The sequence below is a fragment of the Mesocricetus auratus genome, unplaced genomic scaffold (genome assembly GCF_017639785.1).
Source record: "Mesocricetus auratus isolate SY011 unplaced genomic scaffold, BCM_Maur_2.0 Super-Scaffold_100009, whole genome shotgun sequence".
NCBI lineage: Eukaryota > Metazoa > Chordata > Mammalia > Rodentia > Cricetidae > Mesocricetus > Mesocricetus auratus.
In genome coordinates, this window is record NW_024429193.1 from 27861529 (window position 1) to 27887928 (window position 26400).

At 39.6% G+C, this 26400-nt stretch overlaps 1 protein-coding gene across 8 annotated transcripts in view; it reads right to left on the minus strand.

The window, feature by feature from the left end:
• Col25a1 (collagen type XXV alpha 1 chain) overlaps positions 1 to 26400 on the minus strand; it is a 376783-nt gene that overhangs the window by 55894 nt on the left and 294489 nt on the right. For all 8 annotated transcript variants that reach the window (XM_040751789.1, XM_021234540.2, XM_021234538.2 and 5 more), the window contains exons 13-18: positions 23944 to 23997; positions 21898 to 21924; positions 20056 to 20100; positions 13263 to 13295; positions 12832 to 12867; positions 7483 to 7527 (exon numbers count right to left, since the gene is read on the minus strand). In XM_040751789.1, the coding sequence (XP_040607723.1) occupies positions 7483 to 7527; positions 12832 to 12867; positions 13263 to 13295; positions 20056 to 20100; positions 21898 to 21924; positions 23944 to 23997 (240 nt within the window). The remainder of the gene's footprint in view (positions 1 to 7482; positions 7528 to 12831; positions 12868 to 13262; positions 13296 to 20055; positions 20101 to 21897; positions 21925 to 23943; positions 23998 to 26400) is intronic.

Consider the following 26400-nt stretch of genomic DNA (forward strand, 5'->3'; position numbering starts at 1 on the left):
CTGAATGTAGAAGTGTGGATGAGAATCCAGCTGTCATCTTTTAAGCCAGTCAGTAAAGAGATTTTAGGGGGAAGAAACCCTCCACATACCAATGTTATCATCCTTACATTTTTTATGGTCTTATTTGGCAAAATTCAGTTTTATTACATAAAACATGCAATCTAACAATGAACAAAATGTCTCCAGTTTAATCTTGAAAAAGATATATTTTGGTTGAAGTCATTTTTCTTCAACTCATCTGCTATTACCTATCCACCCTTCCCCCAGGCAACCAATCCAAGTATCTCACTGTAATAGCAAGGTGAAACTTTCTGGATAAAAGTTAAAGAGTAGACAGATTAAGGAGCCATATTAGCCACTACAATCCTGTCCACAAACCATGAAAGCAACAACAACTGCCCTTCTATATTATAAAAACACAAAGGAAAGCCAGGAAATTTTTAGGGGCATGGCTTTTCTGAAATCTAGTGACTGCTGAAGGTTTCATGAAGTCCTATGATTCCTTAAAAGAATCTTAACTGACTTTCTAAGAACATCAGGGGAATATTTCAGACAGCCTTACTCTACCTTCTAAACGGTCACTGGGATAGCATCCATAAAGGTGAGAAGAACCAACGAACACTTAGTGGGAGTTGTTAGTCCAATGAAGAAAGGAAGGAAGAGTGAGAGAGAGAAAGAGAGAGAGAGAGAGAGAGAGAGAGAGAGAGAGAGAGGCAGTTTCATTTTCACAGAAATGACTTGCCAGATGTTTCCAGATAGACTTCCAGAACATTCCATCTGTTAGGTAGAATAGTGGCCAGAAAGTCCTAACTGATTAGTTCTTACAGAAAAATATCTGGTTTTTCATTTATTACTATTTGCTTTATTTTCATAAGCCATGATCAATTAAAGGAGTAAAATATATCATTTTCTTAACCTGTCTGAAAACTCTCTCTAGACCAAGTCATGTTTTCTGTGATATTTTTTGTTCCTGAGCAGATCTGATTTTCATTGTCCCCAAAAACAGTACCACAGAGTTTGAAAAATATGTGCTGATTTGCCTGGGTGCTAAAGGCACCTCCCCAAAATGTTGATTAATGTGTCTTGACATAGAATGCATTAGCCATGCAGTGTTCTCCTTGCTTAGAGGATAATTAGAATTCAAGTCAGCATGATACCTGCATTTGAGAATTACAGCAGTAACATTTGTTACACTAAGAACCGTGAGGCAGCCAGTTTGGGTAATGACTGATTTCTAGAATTATTGAGCGTGGGGGGGGTGAGAAGTGGAGTTTGCCTCTAAAACACTTATTACTCTAAGGATAAAATATGAGTATAAATTAAAACAATTTAGTTGCTCTGTTGAAAATGAACTCAATAGTGAATTTATTTAAAATCCACAAAAATCTGTCTTTTGGATTTTTTTAAAAACAGATTTGCATCATGAAGGACATGCAGTGTATTTGTTGGAGGTTTCATTATGGTTGCTAAGACCCTCTGATTTCTGTTGCAAGAGTTTCCTAATTGAACTTAGGAACTGAAGTTACCCAAGTCTTCAGGTAGAGTCTGGGCAAACAGAAAGTAGTTACAAGCCATAGTAACACAGTGTGACCTGTCTACCAAGTGTGTCTTTCCTCTATAAACTAATTTTATATCCTTACATTTATCTCTGCCAGTTTTGAGATATGCCAGTGTTTCTGAGGACTGAACTTCATTTGTCTTCATCAGATTGAGAAGATACATTTGCTAATCACAGAGCACCAGGCCAGCACTCAATCCTGGGAGTGTCAAGTGAATGTCTCTTCCTCCCGTGGAAACTGCTTTCAGGTCCAGGGGGGATTTCATATGACGTGGGGTAGTTTGCTAGAAACTTAGAGCCTTCTGCCTCTAAGTTCTTTATCTGAATGTCCAGTTTTCACTAACGTGGAAGAGAGAGTAAAACCATTAAGCACCAAGGAAAGGTAAACCAGGAAAATATACTTGATACTTAAATAGCTTTTTATGATTTAATGTAATGTATGCTGTGATATATCTTCCCTGCCTACTTAGAACTTGACTTCTTCATTTGGCAAAACAAGCTGCTTTTATCTTTTGAAAGAGAAAAGCAAGCACTGAGAATCTGTGAAAAAATATCTTGAGTTAGGCAACACTGACTAGAAAGTTCAGAACAGTAGCAGGACACAAAATCAACTCGTAAAAACCCAGCAGCCTTCCTGCATACAAATGCCAAACACTGAGGAGACAAGGAAAACAATGCCATTCCCATGAGCCTCAAAAAATCTTGGAACAAGTCTAACCAAGGAAAATGAAGACTCATACAGTGAAAACTTGAAGACACTGAAATGGAAATAGATACCAGAAGATGGAAAGACCTTCTATACTCATGGACTGGTAGGACCAATATTGTCAAAGTGGTCATCCTACAAAAAGCAATCTACAGATTCAATGAAATGTGCATCAAAATTCCAATGCAGTTCCTTACAGATACTGAAAAAAAAACATCTTAAATTTCAAAAGAAAATATAAAAGACCCAGGATAGTCAAAAATAATTCTGAACAATTAAAAAAAACTGCTGTGGTATCACCAGCCAAGGCTTTAAGTTTTACTATGGAGTTACAGTAATAAAACAGCATGGTATTTGGCATCAAAACAAACATATCGGTTAATGGAATAGAACTGAGGACCCGCATATAAATCCAGACTCCTAAAGTCTGCTTTTTTTCTTTTTGACAAAGAGGCCAATAATACATACTGCAGGAAAGATATCATCTTCAACAAAGGACAAATACTGCCACTCAAACTGGATAGCTATACAGAAAATTCTTATTTCTCACTCTTATGAAACTGAACTCCAAATAGATCAAGAACCCCAGGATAAGACATGATAACATATCTGATAGAGCAGAAAGTAGAGAATACACCTATAGGCACAGGAAAGGAATTTCTGAACAGGATCCTGATGGTAGAGGCATTAAGACCAGCAATGACATGGGACCACATGAAACCAAAACATGATTGCACAGCAAGGGTTACCATTAATTGAATGAGGCAGCCGGCATAACGAGGAAAAACCCTGACCACCTATACATGTCAGATGGTTAGTACCCAGAACATAAGAAGAGCTAAGACAAAACAAAACCCTGAAACATCAAGAAAACAAATGACACAATTAAGAAAAATGGGTCATTGAACTATACAGAATTCTCAGAAGAAGGAATATATATGACTGAGACTTAGTTTTGAAACTGTTCAACATCCTTAGTTATGTAATGGAAATACAAATTAAAATTAGTTTGAGATTTCATTTGGTCCTAGTTAGAATGGCCAAGATCACTGGGAAACCAGCATAGGACTGATCCAGTCCCCCTGAACATGGGTGTCAGTGAAGAGACCTTAGCAATCTATGAGGCCTCTGGGAGTACATCAGTATTTATCCCTAGCATTCAAATGGACTTTGGGAGCCCATTCCACATAGAGGGACACTCCCTCAACCTAGACACACAAGAGGGCATATGCCCTGCTCCAATGATATGACAGACTTGTAATATCCCCCATGGAAGACCTCACCCTCCCTGGGGAGCAGAAAGGAGATGAGATACGGGACTGGTGGGGGGCAAGGGAGGAAGTGAAGGAGAGGGAACTGGGATTGACTTGTAAAACAATCTTGTTTCTAATTTAAATAAAAAAACAGAAAAATGGCCAAGATAAAAGAAAAAACCAAAGGATGACAAATGTTGGCATGGATGTAGGGAATGGGAACCTCTCATCGCCAATGAGAGTGCAAACTGGTACAGTCACTGTGGAAATCAGTGTGGAGATTCCTCAAAAAGCTGGAAGTAAATTTCCTATATGATCCAGTTATACCACTCTTAGACATCTATCCAAAGGACAATCTATTCCACTGTGGAGACATCTGGTCATCCATGTTCACTGCTGCTCCATTCACAATAGCCACAGTTGGAAACAGTCTAGATGGCTTGTTAAAAATGTGGTACATCTACACATTGGAAAATTATCCAGCCCTTAAGAGAAACTAAGTTATAAAATCCTCAGGCAAATGGATAGAGCGGGAAACACTCATTGTGAGTGAACCTACCCAGACTCGAAAGACAAACATCATAAGGGATGTGTCAAGTTGTCCTTTGCTTTTCCTGTGAACAGTCAGGAAGAGAATGTTCACTTGACTTCTCTTATCCTCAAACCATTGTGCACCCTGGCCTTTTGCTCCTGGAACACACTCAGCAAGTGGGGAAAGTGGGTGCTCCATTGCTTTTAAAGGTTTTACTCCCTCATCCTTTTAAAGGGGGATTCATACTTTTTAATCTATATAAAGCACAGCTAGATGCATGTTCTACAGCTTACAATTATATACATAAGGAAAGATTATATTGAACTGGTGCGTAAGTAATATTTTCAATATTCTGAGCTGTCCCAAGAGAAACAGCAGCAGCAGCCACTTGCAATATGCTGGGGGAGATATCAAGAGCTATGCATACATTCATTCATGTCTTTCTCTACAATAGAACTCTGTTCTATGGTCACTGTTGGTTCTCACGAGAAAACTGAAGCTCGCGGAGAGATTACAAAGCTTGCCCTGAGTCACAGGACTTGTAAAGAAAGCTATGATTGGTTTGTTCTAGGGTCATTGGTCAATACTACTTATTTGTGAGGGAAATGGAACCACAAGAATGGGTAAACTATATTTTTTTTCAAAATAAGTGTCTAGAGTAACATTTTCAAAAATGACACTCTAAAATCTTATGTTTTTATCTGATATCAGAAAAGGTAGCACAGTGATTACTATCCACTAAGACACTTGAGGGAGGAAAACAACCCTGACATTTTTGAAAGCTTGTTCATAAAACTAATTTTCTAAGCTCAAATCTTATTCCAGAAGATCAATTTCTGCATGGTACATTGTACATAATTTAATTTTCCCAGTTGAACATCTTGACACTATATGAACCATGAATGCATGAAATAGGAATTCCAAATGCCTTCCACATGGTGAATTCCAAATGCCTTCAAATGCGGCAGGAAGCTTAAGAACAGCTTGAGATGTAGTCATGTCAGGTCTCAGTGACTTCCCTTATGTATGCCTAGTCTTAGCACTTCCCCTAGAGTAGGACACTGAGGTGATAAATAGATGAGTCTGTCGTCTGTATTTAGGTTCTTGGTTCATTTCCTGAGAGCCGTGGATGGCATGTGGGTGCTCATTAAGTTTCCAGCTATTCCCCGAGAGGAACAGGTGGTGAACCAAAGCCTCTCTGGTATGTAATGGCTGAGTTTCCTCAGTGTCTTGGACATAACATGTGCACACACTCTGTGGTAGTGGCAGATAAGGAGGACATGAGTGGCAACAGGAAATATTTACAAAGCATAAACACACACACAGGACCAAGATCATGACTGATGTTTTCCTTACTTCATGTTCCATAGTCATACGTATGGATTTCAACTACTGGTTAATAACTTAAACTATGAAATGAGAATTAATTTTCCTGTAGTTTGCCACATTAGCAGAAATGAGGCAAATTAAATTAATAAGGAGTATCTCAAGCTAATGTAGTATCACACAATTATAAATTTTTAAGTCTATATTTATGAATATACAATGAATAGTAACTGCCTTAATGTGTCCTTAAATTGTCTTCTCCCAAATTATTCACCAATGTTTAGTACTTATCACGTTGTAAGGGAAGCTTATCTTTCACTTGAATTAGAGTGAGAAGACAAGCCTTACTAAACCAAAACTAGAGCTCATGATTTATCTCAAACACCAGATGCTGACCCAAGCATGGTACTGACCTGACCAAGAGCAACATCTCTAGTGAATAATGAAGAGTTTTTGCCAACTCACAGTTTCTCAGTTCAATCACTTAGTGAGTCAGAGATAGGAGGGCAGTATCAGAGCCACACTACCTCAGCAAAGTATTTCTAGCACTTCTCCAGCTGTGGGAATTTAAGCACTTACTATTAGCCCTCTCTACCTGAGAATTCATGACCTTCTGGAAGGGTCATGAGTGACTGAAAAGGTCACAGGGAAAGGCCAAGAGTTAGTGTAGACATAACATTGAAGTAAGGCACGGATCACAAACACAATAACTGTGTTTGTGCGTATGTGCGTATTTATCTGTATTGTATTTTGGAAAATAATGCTTCCATTCTTATTCTTTTTGACCAGAGTGTCTGAAACCCAGGAGAAGGGACAAGAGGATCTCAGAGCACCAGGGCTCTCCCAAGGTAAGCATGCAACCTGGCAAGCCAATGTGCTTGCTGTAGTGACCTCCCTGTCCTTCAATGTCCTTTGTCTCAAATGTCTTCACTATGATTTGTAATGCCACCAGGTTCTAATTAACACCAAGAGACATGACCTTAAATCATTTAAAAATTTATGATCTTATCATTTATAAAAAGCTGTCATTTTAATGCATGGAAGTTACTAAAGAACTGCCATAAATTAACCCTGTAATATGAACTTTCCCATCAAGTTAGGATGTCATTCTTGCTAAGAAGCCAATGACAGGTAAGTGACTTTGACTCTTCAGCAAGCATGTTTTCAAAGTGCACTGTCTACCAAAGAGTCAAACATATATGAAAAGCAATCTGAACTTTCATAGTAATCTAGAAACAGCCAACAAAATACTAGAACCAGAATTTCTGAGTGCCAATCTAGAAGACATGTTTTTTTCTACGTATTGATCACCTATATAACATTATAAACATCATAGGTACTTGTAAAATCATACTAACTTCAATTAACATATTATAAAATATCACACAGAATTGAATTAATTTTAGAACGGAAGATGTACTTGAATGTTACTCTGTCACGTCTGGGATATATGTGATGTTTACTCTAAAGGAATAGCTAAAACTAAGATAATAGAGCTTTAAGTCTTGTAGGTACCATGGGAAAAGTCTTAAAATTTTTTCAAAAAACCATTTTAAGTGACCGAAGAATCTTTAAATCTTAAAACAATGTTTTAATTTTGAACCTTAAGTGATTATTTGAAAATACAGAGCATTTGTGGAAAGTACATGTGTGGGTCAAAACATTTTAGTAATGAGGTTTCTGTTTTTCCATGAGAGTGACTGACAGGAGTCATCTTAGAGGGGTTATTATAATGGTGAAGCATATACATGATTGCCCAAACTATCTGAGTTACAGGTGTGCTAAAATGAATTTTGGTTAAAATTTGATAGGACCTTAGTGCTGAAGTTAAAAGCTAAAGGTATAGAGATATTCTTTCTAGACTTTAAAAACCTTGCACGATTTCATTTGAAATGACATTTGTTGATAAAACCAACAGTGAAATATATAGTCTGGATGGCAATGGCCAACTTTAAACACCTGCGTGCAATTTCTAATAAAAAAACAAGCTAATAATTTGAGACATCAGGATAGTTAATGACCAGTATTCACTTTTTTCTCAATTTTCCTCCAAGTTTTGGGTGACTCATAACTATAGTTCTGTGAAGTCGGTCAGTGGAGTATTTACCTTGATCCCCGGGAGTCCAGGTAGTCCAGGCAGCCCTGGCTCACCCTACGTAGGAAAATCACAATGCATTATAGAGTGACATGTACTCAGCCACAGCATCAGAGAAAAACATGGCAAATGTCCCAGCTGAACATAGAAATGTATACAAAAGACTGCGGAGGGGGAATGAGCCTGGTCGGTCAATTCTCCATTCCGGGATTGGCTGACCACTTGGTAGATTTCTTAAACACTGGCCTTTGCCTGCAGTTCCCTGCTCACTGGCATCTCTATCAGACGGCACGAGAGAGGAGTGGAGGAGGAAAGACTGCATTATGACTCCCTCAGCCAACGATTTGTTGGAGCTGCTTGCTTCAATAACGTGCGTTATTATCCCAGGGCTCTCCCTGCTTGAACAATCAAGAGACTGCTGTATGAACAGATGGCACCCAGGAAAACAACACACACTTAGCGTGTTGCTCTCTTAAAAGCATCGTAAGATTTCCTTTCCATTCCTGAAGGATGAGAAGACAAATAAATGGTTAAGAATGTACTTAGGTGCAGTCTATATGCCTGACAATTGCTGGATTAGGGTGACCTGCTTAGCAGTGGTGGGCTAATGGTACTGTGCAGCTGTTCCCAAACATAGGTCAGAGATTAAGTCGGCCTTGGGTAGGCACACGAGAGACGGGCTAGACCTTCTCATTTTCACAGGATTGCCTATGTTATTTTAAGCACAAGAGGTTACATTGCTTAGAAAGTCTCTTGAAGTCCACTACAAAAGAATAAAGGAGTCAGGAAAACATATGTTTGCCACAAAGTGTTGCCTATTATCTGTGGAAGTGACACAGGAGGTAAGACAACCATAAAGTTTTGTAATGGTCACTTAGGGAGAAGACAACCATTTCCAAAGAGGGAGAGGTCCCAGGAAGGTGGGAGCGGAGGCATGTGTTACAGCCTAAATGCTTCCATTATCTTTAATTTTTAATCATTTTACTATGATTGTGCATGTGTGCCTGCCTCCCACAGCTTATGTGTGAAGGTCCAAGGACACCTTTGTGGGCTTGGTCCTCTCCTTCCATGTTTGCATGGGTTCTGGGCATCCGGTTCGGGTCATGTCTTGCGGAGCACAGTGCTTTGACTGCCGAGACCCTTTGCTGGCCCTTGAGTCATCCTTAACTCAAGGAAACTACAACCAGCAACTGGGTCTTCCAACTCCACTACCTGCCCTTTCAGATTGCAAAGAGCTAGAATTTCTTCTGGAATTAAAATATTAAACCTTTAGACATTTTATTAAGCCTTTTATTAAGCTAGTGGCTCCCTTGCTACTTGTTAAAGGTACTTCAGGAATGCAAAAGAAAAGGCATTCTGTGCAGAAGAGTGCATTATAAATGCAACTGCAAGGAAATTGAATTAGAGAAGAAAGGAATGCTAACTTGCTTATTATTCCATCCAAAGACCAGGTGTCTAGGTATATTAAACATCACAGAGTTGCAACATCATACATTGCTTTTCTTTTTTCTTTTCTCTTTTACCCTTTAATCAGTAACATTAAGAGGACCTAATAGAAAGGGCTTGCAAACATATTATACTGAAAATCATCTTTTGCTTAAAAATAGCATGAAGCTTTTGAAAAAAGGAACTGCATGATAATATCCAACCAATAACACTTGGGAGAAGACTCCCCTAACTTTTATGACGATATCGCATCTGAAACATATGTGGAAATAAATAGGTTGTAGTATTATTTTCCAGTAAGAATTCTCACCACTTCCTTCTCTACCAATTTAAAAGGGCCACATAGCTACTTTAAAGAAATTACTGATATGCACATGTATGCATGATTAGCACATACAATGTTTTCTAATGAGAAAAATGTAAAAAAATTACAGGATAACATATATGATAATGAAATGTTAAATGATGAGTATTTAGCCTTTCTCTACATCATGTATGTATATGTGTATACATGTGGCCGGTCATAAATGTATGTTTCAGTTAAATACTTCATATATTCATATTTGTTTTTATATTCATATTCTATAGTGTTGAATGTTTGTGATTAACTTCCTGCTCATAGCAACATAATGAGAGATAGTGATATCATTAATGTTATCCTTATGGAACACTTTTTCACATTTTCAGCAAGACATTTCTTCCTGCAGAAGCTTTTATCTTTATGTTGTGGAAAGCTTACCTTCTAACTAAGAGAAACAATTTTAGCTAACTTGGTCATCCATGTCTATGCTGTGGCTCACATGGGAGCACAGTTAATGTGTTAGACCTGAGTCGGCTTGTTATTTTATTCAGAGTCCTCATTCAAGAGCTTCAATTACACACAGCTACATTATATTTCTAATTTTACTATTTTTCCTTCTCAACTTTCCATTCTGTACTCTGAGAGAGTCCTACGCCCGGGATTCTGTTAGAATGCCCTGGGAATCTTTAGAGTTCATTGGTATAAGTCCCTTCTTATGGGGAACCAAGTGATTTCCTCCTTTGAAGTTAGAATGTATACTTTTAAGAGCTGGGGAAAAGCGAGGAAGGCAAGATCTGTGTGGTGAAACACAATTTACACTTCACAAGTCGATAGTATCTCTGCAAACCTACATGTAGCTCTTCTGCTGAAGCTACAGGAGAAAAACGTGGTGTAATGAACCCTCCTCCACTATAATATCTCCCTAGATGATCCCTGGAGATGATCTCAGGTGGAAGGCTCATCACTCCGCTTGTGTCATGTTGTACTTTCCTGGGTACACCCCTAAGTTCTGGAACTAGTGTGACAATGAACACCACAGCACTGCTCATCAGTGGTGCCAAAAACACCATGGATGATATCCAGGACTGACTGGATACCCAGGCCAGTTTGTCATTCTTGCCTTGAAGCAGCAAACGTGGAAATGCTCTGTTTTCAACGTTAGGGGCATTATTATGAAAATACGATAGGAAGTCATACAATTGTAGGAAGGTAAGGTTGTGTCAGAGGGTAGAATCTGAACTAAATATTAATAAAAAGGATGCTGTTTGTTTCAGGTCATATATCAACCTACATAAAGGCTCCTTTTGATGCCATTGAAATCTGTTTTTTTTGATAAAACACAAAGAAAATCATGTCCCTGCTTGCAAACTGTAAATGTACAGAACGAATCTGTTATCTTTATAAATACTTATAATAATGCAATATTATGCCAAGCAACTGAAGGCCAATTTGGTTCTTGTACTATGGAAACAGTGGCACCTACCCAGGATTACTGAGATTTGTTTTGGCTTGTGTTTTAGAGACACTTTGCAGGTGCACATCCCTGCTATGCTTTAAAATAGGTTGTCTGTCTATCTATCTATCTATCTATCTATCTATCTATCTATCTATCTATCTATCTATCATCTATATATCTATTCGTGTGTGTGTCTATCATCTATATATCTATTCGTGTGTGTGTGTGTGTGTGTGTGTGTGTGTGTGTGTGTGTGTGTGTGTGTAAAACCCAGAGGTCAACTTGCAGGATTCACTTTTCTTCTCTCACCATGTAGGCTCCAGGATTAAACTTGGGCCATCAGTGTTGGCAGCAATCGCCTTTCCCCGCTGAGACATCTCACCAGTCCCCTCCCCTCCCTTTGACTCAGACTCTTGTTATGTAAGGCAGGTGGGCGTTGAATGCCAGGTGTTCTAGCTGCAGTTTTCTGAGGGTTGGGTTAGAGGCACATTCTACCAAGCCTGGTCCTGCTGACATTCTTTGAGCAAATCACAAATTTGGAGGGCAATTTAAGAAAAATCTTTAAATTATTAAAGACAAGGGAACCCAAAAACCACATCAACTGAGAAAGATCAGTTGCTTTTTCAAAATGGATCTTTGTTATTAGTAATTTCACATTTCTTTTAAAAGGCCCGAGAGGGCTGCCTGCTAAGGTGTCCATGATAAAGCCTGCCTAGTAGAACAAAAAGATTAATAGGTTCAGCTATTCACGTTGTCAGTGCCCATTGTTATAAGAGAAAAAAACCACATATGCTGATAAGTTTGACTTTCTCAAAGAAAAAGTCAGCATGAGGAGAAAGGCTGGGCATGTCTGTGGAAAGCTGTCACCACTGAAAGGGACCACAGAAAGAACACTGACCTCTGAGGTTCCTTCCCAAAAGGTATTTGGAATATTTCACTAAAACACATTGAAGAGTAACCTATATGACTGGCTGTATACATCTATTACCAGCAAAGAGCTGTGAGGGGCATTGTTCTAGATTAACTGAGGAGCAGAGGAAGAGGGAGATTACTACAACCCATTTCTTTAAAATATTTTGTGTGGATTCTTGGGTTAAACTTGGCCCCTGAAGACTAAGAGACGGATCAGAACAGGAAGAATTGAAGAGCTCTGCTGGGCTCTCATTTCACCTGGAGGTGAGCTGATGAATCAATACTGAGATTCTCAGTTTTTAGAGGAAAATAGTTATTAGAGAAATGTTAAAAGAACATGCAAACCCTCTCAGAAGCTACTTCCATCCCAAGTGCTTAAATGAAGGCTTTCTCAATGACATCAAGAACACTGACCATCAGCAAACTCTCAACTTTAGGTTCCAAACTACTGCAATGTGATTATCTCTCTGTCTCTGCTAATGAGGTATGCTCTATGTCCTAACTCATATTTTGCCTATAACATCAGCTACCACTGGACAAAGGAAAGGGCATGGTTCTAAGGAACTGATCCTGTGGAATCACATTTTCTTGCTATCTATAATTTGTTAGGTGGAGTTTGGCTGGAGTGGGCATTGCGACCCGGGTTCTCAGCCGAGAAACTGCTTACATTTGTTTCCTGCTTCAGACTCAGATGAAAAATGAGTATAAACATTCAGTGAAGAAGCACAAATGATAAATTTAATGTACCCACATCTCAGCTAGTGAAAGTGGTATAGATAGAGTTGCTAATTGAAATTTAGTTCTTTAAATGAATTGAGTTTCCATAAGGCAACATTCATGACACAGGTTAGAGTCTTATATAAGTTAGCAGGAAAGCATTGAGTGGAGGTAGAGTTGTATTTCAAAAGAACTGCTCATCATTCTCCATTGAGACTGTTTAGTATACAGTTATTTCTTCTCATGAAACACAGATTACCTTTAAGCATGCAAGGCAACTAGCTGGCATTCCAGTTCAGCTGAGGTTGGTTAGTTTCAAACAGCTGGGTACATATATACAAAGTTTGTTTTCATACTTTGCTATGCTCAGTATCAAAATCTTTTAAAGTGGAAAGCAACCAGTAACATTATGCCAACCATGGAAATTGGACCACTGTGCAACAAACATTTCTATATTTGATGACAATGCTGTGATATACTGACCATGGAGAGATGCAAAGAACATACCTAAGACAGAGAGAGATATTACCTTTTGTCCCGGACGGCCAGATTCTCCAGGTTCTCCCTGGCCAAAGAAAACCAAAGTTAAAAATGGAAGACTTAGAAGAAATTTTGAAAACCGTTAGGCTTTTGGGCAGTGTTACAGTAATGACCTAACTGTCTACTTGATTACACTCTTTTGTGTATGTCATTTTCTTACTCTCCGCCACACTACACATATGGAAACTGCTCTGTGTCTAGAACTCACATATAAATATATTATTTCTTTGAACCAAGGGAACATGGAAGAGAAAGTAAGCCCTCCTACTAAGACTGCCAGGGATTTCCCTGTTGTGTTTGGAAGATGTTGCCAGAGAACTGGACCAGAGCTGTAACCATCAATATTGATAGAGACACGAGTGGCTCATAAAGTCAAAATCATGATTCCCTTGGCACAAGCATGTTCAAGGTCATAGTTACCTTAATTCCTGCAGCAGATGATCCAGGGTCACCCTACAATGAAACCCAGGAGAGATTATGCCACAAGTACTGAGAAAACAATGCAAGCACCTAGGTGGTCATTACTCACATGGATACTCAGAAGGTCTCTCTGTATGACCAGTGGGCCTAACTGTGCCCCACCGTACTTTGTACATCAATAGGCCCAGCCATTTATATGATAACAGTGTGTAAGAGAAACCTTGCCCTGCCTATAATCATGGGTTTACTTTGAATACAAAGCATGGAAAGACTATATTTCTTGAAATAATTAGAAATATACAAACACCAAGTTATTTCCTTAATACAATGCTAAAATATATATTCTGAAGCAATGAGTTATAACTTAGGTATTTGAAACTTTTGGTTTTCTTAGTTTCTGGGATTTATTAATGTCACTGGCTATGTACAGGGAGTTCCTGCCCTTCTTGGTCTTTGGAAGGTCAAGGTTCAACACATGAAGTCAAAAGGTTAATGATGTTGAGTTGCAAAAGCCATGCTGTAGATCGGTTTGTCGCCATCATGAAGCATGAGCATGCCTTTTCCTGCTTTACCCTCATTGCGCTGTAACTCAAGTCACTGGCAAGTCACAGCATGATGAATGACTTGTGGGAATGCATGGAGGGGCTAAGAAAGTCTTGAGATAGGATCTGATTTTCAACTGTTTAAAGAGACTAAGAGATTGTTTATTCTACAGGCATTTTTGGGTGACCATGGCCCAGGAGTATAGATTTAGGGTACTCCAAATTTCACAAAGCAGTTTCATGAAGCTTTAGAATTTTTTAGAACAAATCAAGGTAAGTTTAAAATAAATTGGCGGGTACATCAGAGAGGTGGTTACAGTCAGAGGGGGAGCTTTTCTAAAGGCCTCAGGTGCTATCTGATGACATTCTTAGCTTTGGGGTTGGTGGAAGGCAGTGGTCGGCTAAGTTAATAGGTTCTAAAGGCTTTTATCTGTAAGTCACAGATGTTAGTTCTGACATGGAGGTGACAGGGGTGGGTAAGAGATGGCTATTGACGGGGACATGGGAGGAGGTGCTAGATTTTTAGAAGACTGTGTTTGCCCAGATTTCATGAAGGATGACTGCTCCTAGAAACACAAACATCCTAAGGATTGGACCAATACAGACAGAAGCATGGAGAAGAGAGAGGTGAGACTGTTACCTGTTTGAAGGACAAAGAAAAGGAGGGGAGGTAGCCATTTGTGACTGTCAGGAAAATTGAAGGAGGGAGGCCAGAGTTGAGATTCCCTAAGCTCTGTCATCTGTACAAATACTCAAACATCTCCAGGGGTCTGTTCACTTGTTCTAGAGTCCAGAAGCTGCTCGTCAATCTCTTTTAGAGTCAGACACACAGACAGACAGAGGCCTCAGGCCCCTGTGCACTGACCGGCACATGGCCCCTTTCCTCATTTCCACTCATGTCTTCCCATGATGGCATTTCTGTTTTAAGTCTTGATTTACATGGCTTTGCCTCAAGGAACATTCTCCAATTCACCTCTACACACGGCCCACCATGAGCACATCCTACTGTGTACCTTCGTGCTTTATCTTTTTTCTGGCACAGCTTGTGTTGTGACTGCTGTTGGTGTTGCCTGCATATCCGTCTGTCCTGTCAGCAGACAGACAGCCGCATGGGAACAGATTCTGCATCCCGACCACAGTGTGTGCTTAACACACACACATGGTGAATGAGTGAATGACTGTCTGAAAATCAGTGTTTTTAATCGGGTCAGCAGTCAAGGATCAAAATGAAAAGAGGACTTTAGGAAGGGGGAAACAAGAGCTTAGGAAAGAGAAGGAAATAGTAAATTTAGTTTGTTGAGGAAAGAAGCACACATGTGAATTTCTTTGACATCTGTAATTGCCATTACCCAAGGAAAATTAAAATGTGGCTAAACAAAGAAGTGAACTCTAAATATTGTATGAATGGGTCTTCTCTTCTCAACCATTAACATTCAAATGAGTTCCAAATGAGGGGAGAAATACATGCGGCAAAGAAAATAATACTTGTTTCTATTTCTACTAAACTAAGTCTGGGAGCCATCAACACTAATGAACCAGTTTGCAATACTTTGATTACATTACCTTTCTATTCATAAAAACAATTTGACTTTGCAAAGTTCCTTTTGTCTTATTTATGCCTTAAACTCCCATGCAGGGAAGGCATTGCTACTTCCACTTAGTGGATGAGAAAAATTGAAGAAGCAGTTACAAGTGAAGTGAATTATGAGCTTCCTCATACTCTTTTTATTAGAATAAGAAAAGGATTATTGACTTATATCATTTAACAATGGGTCCTAAGGCCAGAGAAAATGTATAAATTAAAGGTAGTTCTTATATTAACTATTTGGCTAACTTACTATATGAGAATGAAGACTAGATTTTGTCCTCTGAGAAAGTAGATGGCAAGGAAGGTCTGACATGTGAAAGTCTGGTTTACTTGTGGAAATATGAGAGGCTTCATTTGATAGTCAACTCATAATTATATCTTCTCTGTTAAAAGATTCACAACTGTGAAATCTCCAGGAATTTCTATAACTTTTAAGAACAAGACAACTGCTAGAAGGGATAATGTTCCAAGCAGTTGAAATAAAGCAGGGGATGTTTATAACCCTATCCCCAAATTGCTAGTGAATAAAGGATTACAGTAGGAAACAGCTTTCCTGCTATAGCTTATATATATGCCCAGCTTCATTAGTCAGTGGGGTAAGCCCCAGATGGAGTAGTTCTGTGAGAAAAATGAACTCAACTTTTTATTGTTTTTTTTTTTCAAGACAATGTCTCACTCACTACACAGACCAAGCTAGCCTCGAACTCAGAGATTCATCTGCCTCTGCTTCCAAAGGGCTGGGATTAAAGACATGCGGCACTACATCTGGCAATTTTACTGTTTTTCACTTTCGGTCAAGCACTGGTTTTACATGTGATTGTTTTCAAACGCAGCACCCAGCAAGTAATTAAAAATGCAGATGTTAATAAAGACAGAATAAACAAATGCAGGGGCTATAGAAACTTTATACCATTCAATGAAAATATGAAGTTGTTCAAGATTTTTTAAGAAAAGGTTTTCCAAACAGTATTTATATCTAATAACAATGTTATAGAAACCTGGATTAGTTGTGGAACTAGAACAGATTGGTACCATTCAGTTTTGGGTTGACTTTGGGGACAAAGGATGGGAGATTATGGCTCAAAAGTGATGTGTTTGGTGTCGAATTGACAAGGAATGAAGCTGTGATTGTTAGTTTTGTTAACTTGACAGTACAGAATGACCTGGGAAAGGAGTTTCAGTGAGGAATTGTTTCAATTAGGTAGGATTTTCTTCATTGGGTTGAGGTAGAAAGACCCATCCTGAATCTGGGTCTATTTCATGGGCTAGGCCTTGGACTAGTACAAGTATGCACACACCAATTCACTGATGTCTGCTCTCAACTGCATATGGAATGAGACCAGCTGCTTCCTGACTTGACCTCCCCACAATGATGGGCTACACCTTCAAACTATGAGCCAAATAAACCCCATCTTCCTTACTTTTTGTAAGGGGATTTTTTTTTTTTGGTCAGGGGATTTTATTGCATTAGCTAGAAATGAAAGTAGGCAGTATCCTATGGGTTTGTGTTTGTTTGTTCATCTTCTAGTACACTCAGAACACATTAGGGTAAAGAACAGAATGCATTAGGAACAGAATTACAGGGTGATTTTCAAGTGTACAGGCGATGACCTAAGCAGTGTAGGAGACTAAAGAGCTTCCCTGGGAAATAACTTGTAAATCCAAGCTTCGAAAGACTGAGGACTGAACAAAGCTAGAGGATGGAGATGTGGAGCTGGGAGGGGGAGGCAGAGAGCAGGCGTCTAAACAAGGAATGGCCCAGGCAGGATTGGAGAGGACCAGGCGCTGGCTGTCCTGAAGTGCCCCTGACACAGTCTGCCAGGTGTGGCTTTTAAGACAGGTTGGTTGGTAAGTGCAAACATGACATGCCCTGTGAAAGGCCAATGCTTGAGTTCAAGATGTCAAGTAAGAAGGCAATGCATGGTAGGAATGGAGGCCATGGGAGAAAGAAGGTGAAGGACTGGCAACCGTGACAACAGAGCGGAGGTGGAGATCTTGACTTGACAGATAACACCACACGGGGTACAGCAGTGTGGTCCACCCATTCAGTGAGCTGTGCAGACACACACTTGCAATGGATAAGAAATTGATTTCAACATTTGTAGGTGGAATTAACACTCCAAAGACTAGAATACAAAGCTTCCATAGTAACTTTTCATGTGATTGAAATCAGTCTTTGGCAAGTTAGTCTTAAACTGAGTGGACTGTTTTGCTGGCCACAGAGAAGCCCTGCCCAGTCAGTGGTTTTATAGTTTCCAGCATTTCCAGATGACCAGCCTGGAAAGCCCCAGATTGCTTTACCATTCGAATGTGCTGAGTTGGATCAAAAGGAAAAAAAATCCATTAAAGTGAATCAGTCAATGACGTAATTTACTACATCAATAGCAGAAAAGAACTTTAAATTTTTTTTCATTTTGTCCTTCAAAGTTGGAAAGTAATGAATGAGTTTCACATACTGGAGACAAAGGCCACAAGAAGAGTGTTTCCAACATGCTGGAAACAAATTATATGACAGGAGCAGGAAATGTTTAAAAAACACATCAAAAATTATATTCCAATCACTACATTCTTGGGATGAACACTGTGGGTCAGATTACATATTATACACGTTACAGAATGCTATTTACGATCCCCTGTTTAGATCCATTGAAAGTTTATAGAAACCATTTCCGCTTTAACTGAGGCATTTTTATACTTAATTTCAGCTGAGCAATAAAACTTTTTGATAAAAAAGAAAAGAAAAGAAAAACAACCATGTCATTGATTTCAATGTCCACATGGTAGGAAAAGTTAGTATTTATTGCGAGTTTATGGTGTGTGAGTCAGTATGGTAACTGATTTGCATTATGTATAAAGTAAAAACAACATTCCTTTGAGACACTTGGGTCCTTTCAAGGAAAAGCATTGTTTTAGTGTTACAAAATTAAATTTCAAAACCTGTGTGAGCAAAGACACAATTACTGGCCTATGTTCCAAAAATGAAGTTAAAAAAAAAACCCTCTACGGCATAAGACGCTCTATTTAAATTCACAAAGGTACAGTTCAAATTTTATATATTTTATTGTTGTTTGAAGAAGCTGCCTTCTGTGTACAGTATTTCCTTTGTTTTAAGTAAAGGTTGGCTACTGTAGTCAAATCTTTCTGATATTTGCAAGACTGGGCCAAGCATGGTTTTTATATTTTTAAATGGTTTTAAAAAATAATCAAAATAACAACGATATTACAAAATACGTGCAAATTACATAAACTCAAAATCACCATGCCCAGAAATAAAATTTATTTTGCACATGATCCTACTCATTTTTCTTTATGCATGTTGTCTGTGGCTGAATTCAGCTACAGTAATGGAACCATGGAGTTGTGCTGGAGACTACGTGGCTCACAAAGCCTAAAATATTAATTTATAGAACAAGCTGGTTTATATCTACTTTTAGACAAGAACATGAAAACTAAACAAACCATCATCTGGGTTTACATCCCCAGGGGTTCCAACCCTGCCCTGAAAGCAGTCAGGAGTATCTACAGTCTTATCTGCAATAAATACTTCCATGTTGTAGTATCTGATTACAGCTTGATATTTACATTTGGAAGATGAAAAAAGATGCCCCTCCAGCAGAGGTTCTGAAACAGGGATGCTAAAGGTAACTCATAGAACATAGATCCACCTGCCAGCCACACAGTGAAGAAGCATCCGGTCCATACTGTCAACAGCACTGAGGCCAAGACACGTGGCCTACAAAGAACTGAGAATCCACCCTAAATTCAAACTGTTTCTCAAATACAAACAGTTGCTACTTAGTGACATTAATTTGTTGCTACCCCTATGCCATATTTGTATTAATATTTATGAGATGGAGGAAGATAAGTTTCTATATATTTTATGAGCATGTTTTTATGACTAACCATTATCCATCTGTATAGTCATAATTTTCAAAATGGAACAGTCTCCCTCTCAACTGTAAGCCTGAGTGAATAATCATTAGTTACCTCACTTGGTTTGCACTAGAATCCATCTGCTTTGACTCTACTCAGCTTCTAAAACGCCTTTCTTTCCAAGTCTGAACACATTGCATAGATGGAGGAAAATATCCTCTTGATGTCACAGCCATCACGATATCAGGGATGTCAGTCAAAATGCAAGCTTGAGCAAGCACCATCATGACAGACCGGTGGGACAAGAGAGGACACACGCAGATCGGTATGTATTCCAAAGACCAAGGAGGGGGAAGACAGAACGCAAAGGCTGTGGTACCCAGAGTTCCGGACATAAACACTGCAGTCAAGTGCTATTAACTCAAGACTAAACTTTCAGATTTTATCCTTACCAACATACTGCTGAACTAGGACAGAAGGAATCACTCCAGGGACTCCCCTTCTAGGCCTCCGATGGCACACTGCCATGTGAGCAAGTGTGCTTATTGCTTGAGATGCCTATTGTTGAAAATTTATTTATTTCTGAGAAATTTTGGCAAACCATTTTGCCTTCAGAAAATTTAGGTTTGTGGATAGTATGTGAAATAATCACTTTTTCTAAGTCAAACGCTGAACTGTTTTCTAACTCGGGAGGTTTCTCTGATGCTGCCTCCCAAAGCTCCCCACTTCAGACACATGCTATCCTGTTCTTGCTCACGCACACAGGCTTCCTTGTTTCCTAAGACCGTACCTTTTCTCCTGCATCGCCTTTGGGACCATTCTCTCCAGCATCTCCCTGAGAAGAGGACAAAGGGAAACACTTAAAGACATGGGTGACTTGAAGCAAAGACCATTCTCCAGTGACTTCTCCTTTAGACACTCTTGTTACAATCCACTGCAAATGTTCACAGAGCCAGCACACTTCTACTTCTGACTGATGCCAACACAGTTACTTTCATTACGGGAACATGGCTGAGCTCCTGCAGTGTCATGGTTCCCTCTGTCTACAGTTTCCCATAGCAGGGATCTTCTAACCCTTCCCACAGTGTGCCGTGGCACTTCTGTTTGCTATTTCTGGGACCTTCTTCTCGTTGTACAAGCCTGCCCCTTCCCCCTACAAGCTGAATAAATTCTACAAGCCAAGGTTCTCAGGCTTCCAAAGCCTAAAGACTGAGTACTTATCTAATTGGGGCTCCATGGACAACATTCAGAAAAATGAATTTTTATATTTCTATTAGAAATCTTCACTCCTAAGTGACAGCAAACTGAATTAGGGGAGTGTGTACTTCTTTGGTTCCCTCCCTGTTCCTCCAATGATATCTCCTTTCTACCCACAAGGCAGTGCCAAGGGGAAAGGCTTTCACTTTATCTCTGTGCTTTGTTCCACTAAACTCTGAATTCTTTCACTTAAGCCTTAGAGCTTGTTAAAGAGGAACTGTCAAACATGAACTTCACCTACTCAGGCTCCTGTCTACAGTGGGCCAGGAAGGCAGCAGCCACCCGATGAACCCAAGATGGGTGCTAGCATTGCTCCCCTCCCTCCCCAACTTCTACATGAAACAGTTATTTGGTGACTGAATCTCCATGGACAACGAATGCCCCAAAGCATCTGCTTTAGGGCACATAGTCTAAGGCAGTGTTGATAGGTAACTTCCTTACATGCTTTTTAGAAACTGGCTCGAAAACTCCTTTAAAACACCAGTCTCCTTGTTGGGAAACCAGGCTCAGAGGGCTCAGAGTAGTTGTGAAGTAAAGAGCTTGACTGTTCCTTCACAAATGGCCTTTTAACCCCTATTTTGCTCTCCCAACTTAATACTGCCTTCTTTCTGCTTTACAAGGCTAAGAAATGCAGTTAAATTGAGGACTGCTTTTCTGATCTTTTGATGGATTCTTCGGAAAGCGGGCTTATGATGTTCCTCAGAAAGGCTGTCTAGGTAGCACTCCACTCAGACACACCCAAACACCACTGAAGTTAGCAGAGGGAACCTGGATTTAAACAGTGCTGTACACAGTAGGGGTCTGAAGACTATTAAGACAGGCCAGCAAGCAGTACTGGAAGCATCTATCAGGGATTAACATGTAACCCTGTCTCTCTGTCCATCCTCTTTTCTGGTTTTGATGGGGATTTTTTGGGGGTCACTTTTAGCAATCGCTGCAGGCAAACATCTGTATCCCTTTGACCTTTGATCTTGGACCCAGAGTCCCCAGCAGCAGCAGAGACAGCTGTGGATGTTTAGGAAGGCATCAGAATGACATTAGTAAGTATTGCAGAGTGGGTTTTTACAGAGCTAGGGGTTTCTGGAAGCCACTGTAAAGCCTGGCATGCAGAGTTTGCCCTTCTCCCCTTCCTTCCAACACCAATCTCAAAATTCATACTTAAGATAAATCCACATTTTCTCTTTCCACTATTTGACAGTCTGAAAGACAGACAGATGAACACTTATTACCTCTTCCCCAATCTCCACTTACAACTATATGTCCATCCATCTGTCCATCTATCCACCATTCATCCTATCACCCATCTGGTTCAGTTTGGGTGTAGCTCTGGAGATGGGGGGAGGGAGCATGATAAATACAACAGAGCCATTCTTACCTTTTCTCCTTCTTTTCCAGGTTCCCCCTGAGCACAAAAACAGAGATTGAGAGAGATTAAGGAAGAGCTAATAAAGCAATAGTAAGCAAAGCAGATACTGAACACACACTGAATGCACTAGGTGAATTATAATGGGCACCATCTATTTTGACTTCATTTTCTATATGAAAACAAATTGCAAAAGTATCCAAAAGAATTGGGTACAGACACCAATGTCAACTTTAATCTGAAGTCCTTACTTCTATAAGGATAATGATGTGTGCAGTGGATAAGAAGGTCACCCAGGAACACAGTGTGATATCTGTTTAAACTCAAAGTCAATAAGGAGGGTTAGCATGTCCTTCCTTAAGACTGTCTATTAAAGCATGCCCTGATGCATGGGTTATTTCAGAGCTGACCCCTGGTACAGCTCTGTATTCCTTGGACATGATCACAAACCCTCAATGTAGCCCTTGGACCCCTTGACAAGATCATCAAATCTGGAACTGGTAGGAACCCATGTGTTGCAGACCAAGATACCAGAATGCAGCAGCCTTCGTGAGTAAGGTTCCTACTAGAAATGATGACCAATAAAACACAAGGCTTAAAATATGAAGCTGTTCTCTGAAGAGAACTGCATCTCTCCTTTTCTCTAGCAAAGGGCAGGGGACAGATAGCAGACATTCTAAAGCATGACATTCCCTGATGGTAAGTTTGAATAGGCATTGCCATGAGAGCAGACTGCTTAAAATGTTTTAAGGAGATTATTGTGGGGGAAAAAAGAAAACCAAAGTAAAAGAGCCCCATCCAGAAGTCAGTTTGGAGACAAGGATCGTTTCATTCTCTGGAAACAAACCTGACCCCTTGGCTTTCTGCATTTATGGTGACCTTCACCACTCAACATCCACCCTGATGGTTGTATTGCTGGGCAACACAGGAACAGTACTATGGATACTCATCAAGAATTAACTCCCACCATTGGGCTTTTTAGTGAAGTGAAAGGAAGAGAAGAAGACAGAAGAGGGCTGGATTCCCAGAAGGAATATTTTCTTTCTTCTCCTCCAGGACAAAAAAGGGGGGGCAGGCCTATGAATTTTAGGTTTGTCCACAGCACCTAAATAGTAGCGTGATGTGTAAAATCAGTTGACAGACATCTGTGGGTACAGACTCACACCAGCACAGCTGATGGGATTAGACATTAGTTTTGTGCTTCAAGGGGTGTTCACTCATCAAAGGATTTGGGATTTGTCTGCCTGCTTGGTTTAAACTAAACTGTCACCAATCTTTTTTGATTTAACGGAGTCATTTGTTCTTCAAGGAACCAAGAAAACAAGCAATCCAAAAAAATATCCTCATTACATTTTTTCCCTATTTAGTAATTCAAACTATATCCATTTTTAAATTTTAAACACACCACATCTTTATTCTGTTCTTTGTCTGACTAACTGGTCACATGGTATAGAAGCTGAAGGTGGCCAAATCATGAGAAAAAAGCTGTCACGGCTGTGTGAACCTCATCTGTAGTGGGGCTTGCTAACATGCAGATTTGAGACAGTCTGACATGACCTATGTTTTCACAACTCAATAAGGGGTAAAATGACAGTAGTTATTTTGAAGGTTTTCTTAAGGAGATTATTTCTTTAAAAGTATATTATGGGTGTTTTCCTTGCATATATGTCTGTGTACTGTGTGTGTCCCTGATGTCCTTGGAGGCCAGAAGAGGGTACTGGATCCTCTGGGACTGGAGTTACTTACAGAAGGTCGTGAGCTGTCATGTACCAAGAACTGAACTCTAGTCCCCTGCAAGAGCTCCAGGCACTCTTATCTGCTTAGCCATCTCTCAGCCCCACAAGAAAGATTTCAGACAATCATCTTCTATTTCTTTTTTACGTGTCTAATGCTAATGAAATCGTAAAGCATAATTTAGTCATTAGTTACAAAGTTCTATGGCCATATACCATTGACAAAAAGTTTTACCCCACTGTAACCAGAAAAATAAACTGTGACAGCTTGAAACTGTGTAGAAACCATGCAGTGACAACTGTGCTTGGCTTTATCTGTACCAACCTTTGGTCCTGGTAGTCCACTTTGCCCTGCTTCTCCAGGTGATCCAGGCTCACCCTCAAAATAGAAAGTATACATTACTAAGCAAAACAAACAGAACTAGCACACTATAGAGATAACGAGAGGAGTTGGTCATTCTGGAATGTGCTAGAAAAGGAGATAAGTAACTATTAGAATAATTAGTCCCAGTGAGCTCCAAATTTTTATATGCTTGAGAACAAAGTATTTAGCTGGGTTAATTTTCTTTGTGTAGTCTTTTCATCATTAAGAAAGCTAATATAGTTCTGGGAATCATCCACTTTGTTGAGAGAATAAAGGTCACTTGGCAAAGATAAACTCTCTTGGTGGGGAACTTGAAAGTGATCTATCAGCTCAGTTAAAGACTAAATCATTAGATTTTTCTTATTAAACTTAAAGTAACATTTATATATGTTTATTTTGAAACTACATATCCTTGAATATGTACCATCTGCTAAAAGACACCCGATTAAAAAAATAAAAAAGGCTTTGTACAAATACTTTACAATGGTGTTGTGAAAGTAATGAAAACAGTCAGACTTACGCCTCATGGTCATGCAGAATGATCAGCCTTTATGAGAAAGGTGATAGCTGTTGGGGTAGCAAATGCCCCCATCTCAGAAGGATGGTGGCATATACCATCCTTTCTGAACCAGTGATTGTTTTCCAAAGAGGGAAACAAAAATGAAACAGAAACAATAACAAAAAACTCCAACCCCTGTGAAGTGCCCAGAAACAAAAGACACCCTGTGCCCTTATGATGTTTTTATGTGGCTCAAACTTCTGCCCATCAGAAATATGAAATATTTTCAGTGTCCTTCACTATGCGACTGCCTTCTAGACAGCGTTCTTCTTTCCACAGAGAAAGGTAAAGTTGTTTCTCAGTTGATTTCTTAAAGACAGGGTTTATTTTAAGAGCAGTTTTTGGCTCACTACAAATTTAACTCATTTTGAAGACTGTTTCCCAAGTAACCTGGGGTCATTTTTGTGTGTGTTTTTTTTTAATTCAAAACCATGTACATAAATATTTCTTTTTTCACATTTTATCTATCTCATTGTGTGTGTGTACATGTGCAAATGCATGTATGCACAAGCCACAGCATATGTGTAGAAGTCCGAGGACAACTTGAGGGAATTGGATGTTCCTCCTATCATGTGAGTTCCAGGTATCAAACTCAGGTCCCCAGGCTTGGTGGCAGGCACCTTGACCTGATGAACCTTCTGACATGCCATTAAGTAGTGTTTCTTAACTTCCACACAACCTCCTATGAGGCAAGTTTTATTTTATTATCTCTTTTATGGGTATATAAATTATGGGACAAAGAAATCAACACTGTCTAGGTTTATGGAAAATAGTCAAGATTTACATTAGCCTGACCTAAGAGGCTGTGTGGACACACACACACACACACACACACACACAGTGGGGGGCATTGACTTATGTTCTCTTTATCATTTGATTCATATGTCCTATCGATAGTGGATTTCCAGAGGCATAGAAACCCGAGGTAAACATAACCTATAGAAGTGTGTGTGTGTGTGTGTGTGTGTGTGTGTGTGTGTGTGTGTGTGTGTGTAGCACCGGATAACCCAGGCATGTGGAGTCTTTCTCCTGGCAGAAAACATTTCTCTTGTTCTGGAATGTCATTGCTAAGGTCTTGATCTGCTGTGAGTAATTCTGCTTCCTACATAAAGTCACACTGTAACTGTAACACTTGCACGTACTTTGGTAAGGCCATTATGGGAAAGTTTTAATACGCCACTTGGACACAAGGAAGGGCAAGGACTTGGAAACAGAATCCACCCTGAACCAGGACCATCATTTACTACGCAAACAGAGAAGAGCTACCGAGTCTGCCATCAAAGGCCTGGCGGCAGGAAGCTCTAGCGTCACAACTCATGATGGGATGTGCAGGGAGGATACGGCGGGGAACAACGTCAACTCTGTCTGACTTACAGAGAATAACCATGGCAGCCAGAGACATCTCAACAAAACACAGTTGAGGTCCCAGATCCAGGAAAAACTCATGCTGAGATTTGAAGAGGGGGAGAAAAATATTGCTTAGGTGGCTGTGTAATGTTTTCCTCAATATATGAACCCCAAGGGACTAAAAGCTGGACTCTTTCTCTCCTGTTCACATTGCTAAAAAGAACCATCAACAGAAGATGAAACTAAGAAATGGGACTCATAACTCCCTCTGTGGGAATTCCTTTCATGCTGTCCTGTTTCCATAGTCTTTTTACTCACAGTTCCATATTTCTAAGTAGCTATCAGCATGTCCCATAGTGTAACATTATGAGTTTTTATCACCATACCACTGGATTTGTTTCTACAGAGCACTCATGAGTGTCTTGAATGGTTTGATTAGCCTCCATCAAAGTCAGGTGGGACCGACCTTTTACTCAATTCCAAACTACTGAATACTCATGTTGTCTAAAATA